At 47.6% G+C, this 1696-nt stretch overlaps 1 protein-coding gene across 1 annotated transcript; it reads left to right on the top strand.

The window, feature by feature from the left end:
• Positions 1-58: 58 nt before the first annotated feature.
• Positions 59-649, top strand: LOC136278854 (uncharacterized). Its single transcript, XM_066162011.1, has 2 exons — positions 59-222; positions 325-649. Exons 1-2 carry the CDS (start codon positions 59-61, stop codon positions 647-649), a joined length of 489 nt encoding a protein of 162 aa, XP_066018108.1.
• The last annotated feature ends 1047 nt before the right edge of the window (positions 650-1696 follow it).

Below are 1696 nucleotides of genomic sequence, written 5' to 3'. Positions count from 1 at the left end.
GTTACTGTTGTGTTGTGCTGAAGAAGAAGGCTGGGAGGAGAAGCTACCTTACCTGGAGATGGTATACAACAGCAGCCCACAGTCGAGGACTAAGGAGAGCCCACACTATGTGATGGTTGGAAGACAGCTGAAGTTCCCAGTGGACTTGGACTTCTCCGGAGCTACAGTGCCAGCTGCCACAGAGACTGCCAGTGAGATACAGGCAGTATGGGAGCGAGTAAGGCAATAGCTTAAGAAGACTCAAGCCAAGGACAAAGCCATAGCTGACCAGCACAAGAGGGCAGTTGAAGTCGAGGCTGGAGACAGGGTTCTGTTATCTACCAGGAACCTCAAGCTCAAGGGAAAGACAGGCACCTTCAAGCCAAAGTATGTGGGACCATTCCCAATACTCAGAATGGTTGGGGACAATGCCTGCGAGCTGGAATTGCCTGAAGCCATGAAGATCCATCCAGTGGTGAATGTTAGCCAAGTGAAGAAGTACCACGGCTCACTCCAGAGACCTCCACCTATAGAGATTGATGGGGAGGAAGAGTATGAAGTCGAGGATATCTTGGACCACAGGAGATCTGGCAGAGGCTACCAGTACTTGGTATCTTGGACAGGTTATGATGCCTCCGAGAACCAGTGGTTACCTGAGCGAGAGTTGTAACATTGTAGGGAGTTGTTGAGTAACTACAAGAAGCGCCACAAGATAGCAGGGACTTGAGGGCAAGTCCATTCTTAAAGGGGGGAGCTTTGATGTGCTTCCTGGCTCTTTTTAGAGCGTGTTACTATTTATAGTAACACCCATTAGTAATGACCTTACTAATGGATAGAGCACATCATGCTGAGTCAGCTCACCAAGTTTGGTTGCTGACGTGTGTCTGCATATAGAGTTATATATGTTTATATAACAGTCCGTAGTGGTTGCTTCTGGAGGCTTCTGGCAGCTGCTAGCAGCAGCTGAAGCCTAGGGCTGCGAGAGGTCTGGTAACCTCTCGAGGGAATAGCCCAGAACTGTCTGGAAAGAGCATAGGAATAACCTAATGCCTTTCCAAAGGGCCTACATAAAGGCCAAGGGTTTTAGGGTTGGATATAACTTATTCTCTTTAGTTCGCTTGCTTGTTTCAGTTAGTTTGAAGATAGATTACCGCTGCGCAGTCAGCAGACTCAGTTAGGCTGTTAGATTTAATTGTCGTCAATGATATTATTCATGCAAATGATGCAGTGAGACAGTCTAAGGTCTGTTGACACATCACAAATATGTTGATAGGATTAACGAGTGTCGTGCTGTGTGTATCGGTATTTTTGGCGATTCCCCTTGGGAGAAATGTCTCGCCGACACCCCTACCATGCCCAATAGCAGCTGAGGTCTCAGACACTCCACCTTCCACCTTTCGCAAAGTATATGTTAAACTGTTTAGAACCATCCTGCTGTGTGATAAGACCATTTCCTCTGATGGATATCATGAGAGTGGCTCCCATTATTAGGCCAATGAGCAGTCACACCCTTACGGCTTTAATATGCTCACCCTGGGCTCTGCTAGCGCAATGAATCTCTATATAGCTGTGACTCCAGCATTCACCAATGGGGGTATAATCCCTTGGAAAAGCGAATGCGGCAGCATCTCGAGAGATCTATGCTAGCAAGCTGTGTAGGGAAGCCAATTGCTTTGGGTAGAGAGAACTGCTCCAGCCACCAGAAATGAGCCCACCT

This window comes from Pocillopora verrucosa, unplaced genomic scaffold, assembly GCF_036669915.1.
Source record: "Pocillopora verrucosa isolate sample1 unplaced genomic scaffold, ASM3666991v2 scaffold_66, whole genome shotgun sequence".
NCBI lineage: Eukaryota > Metazoa > Cnidaria > Anthozoa > Scleractinia > Pocilloporidae > Pocillopora > Pocillopora verrucosa.
Note: the sequence above shows the minus strand (reverse complement) of the source record. Positions and strands in the feature narration are given on the sequence as shown.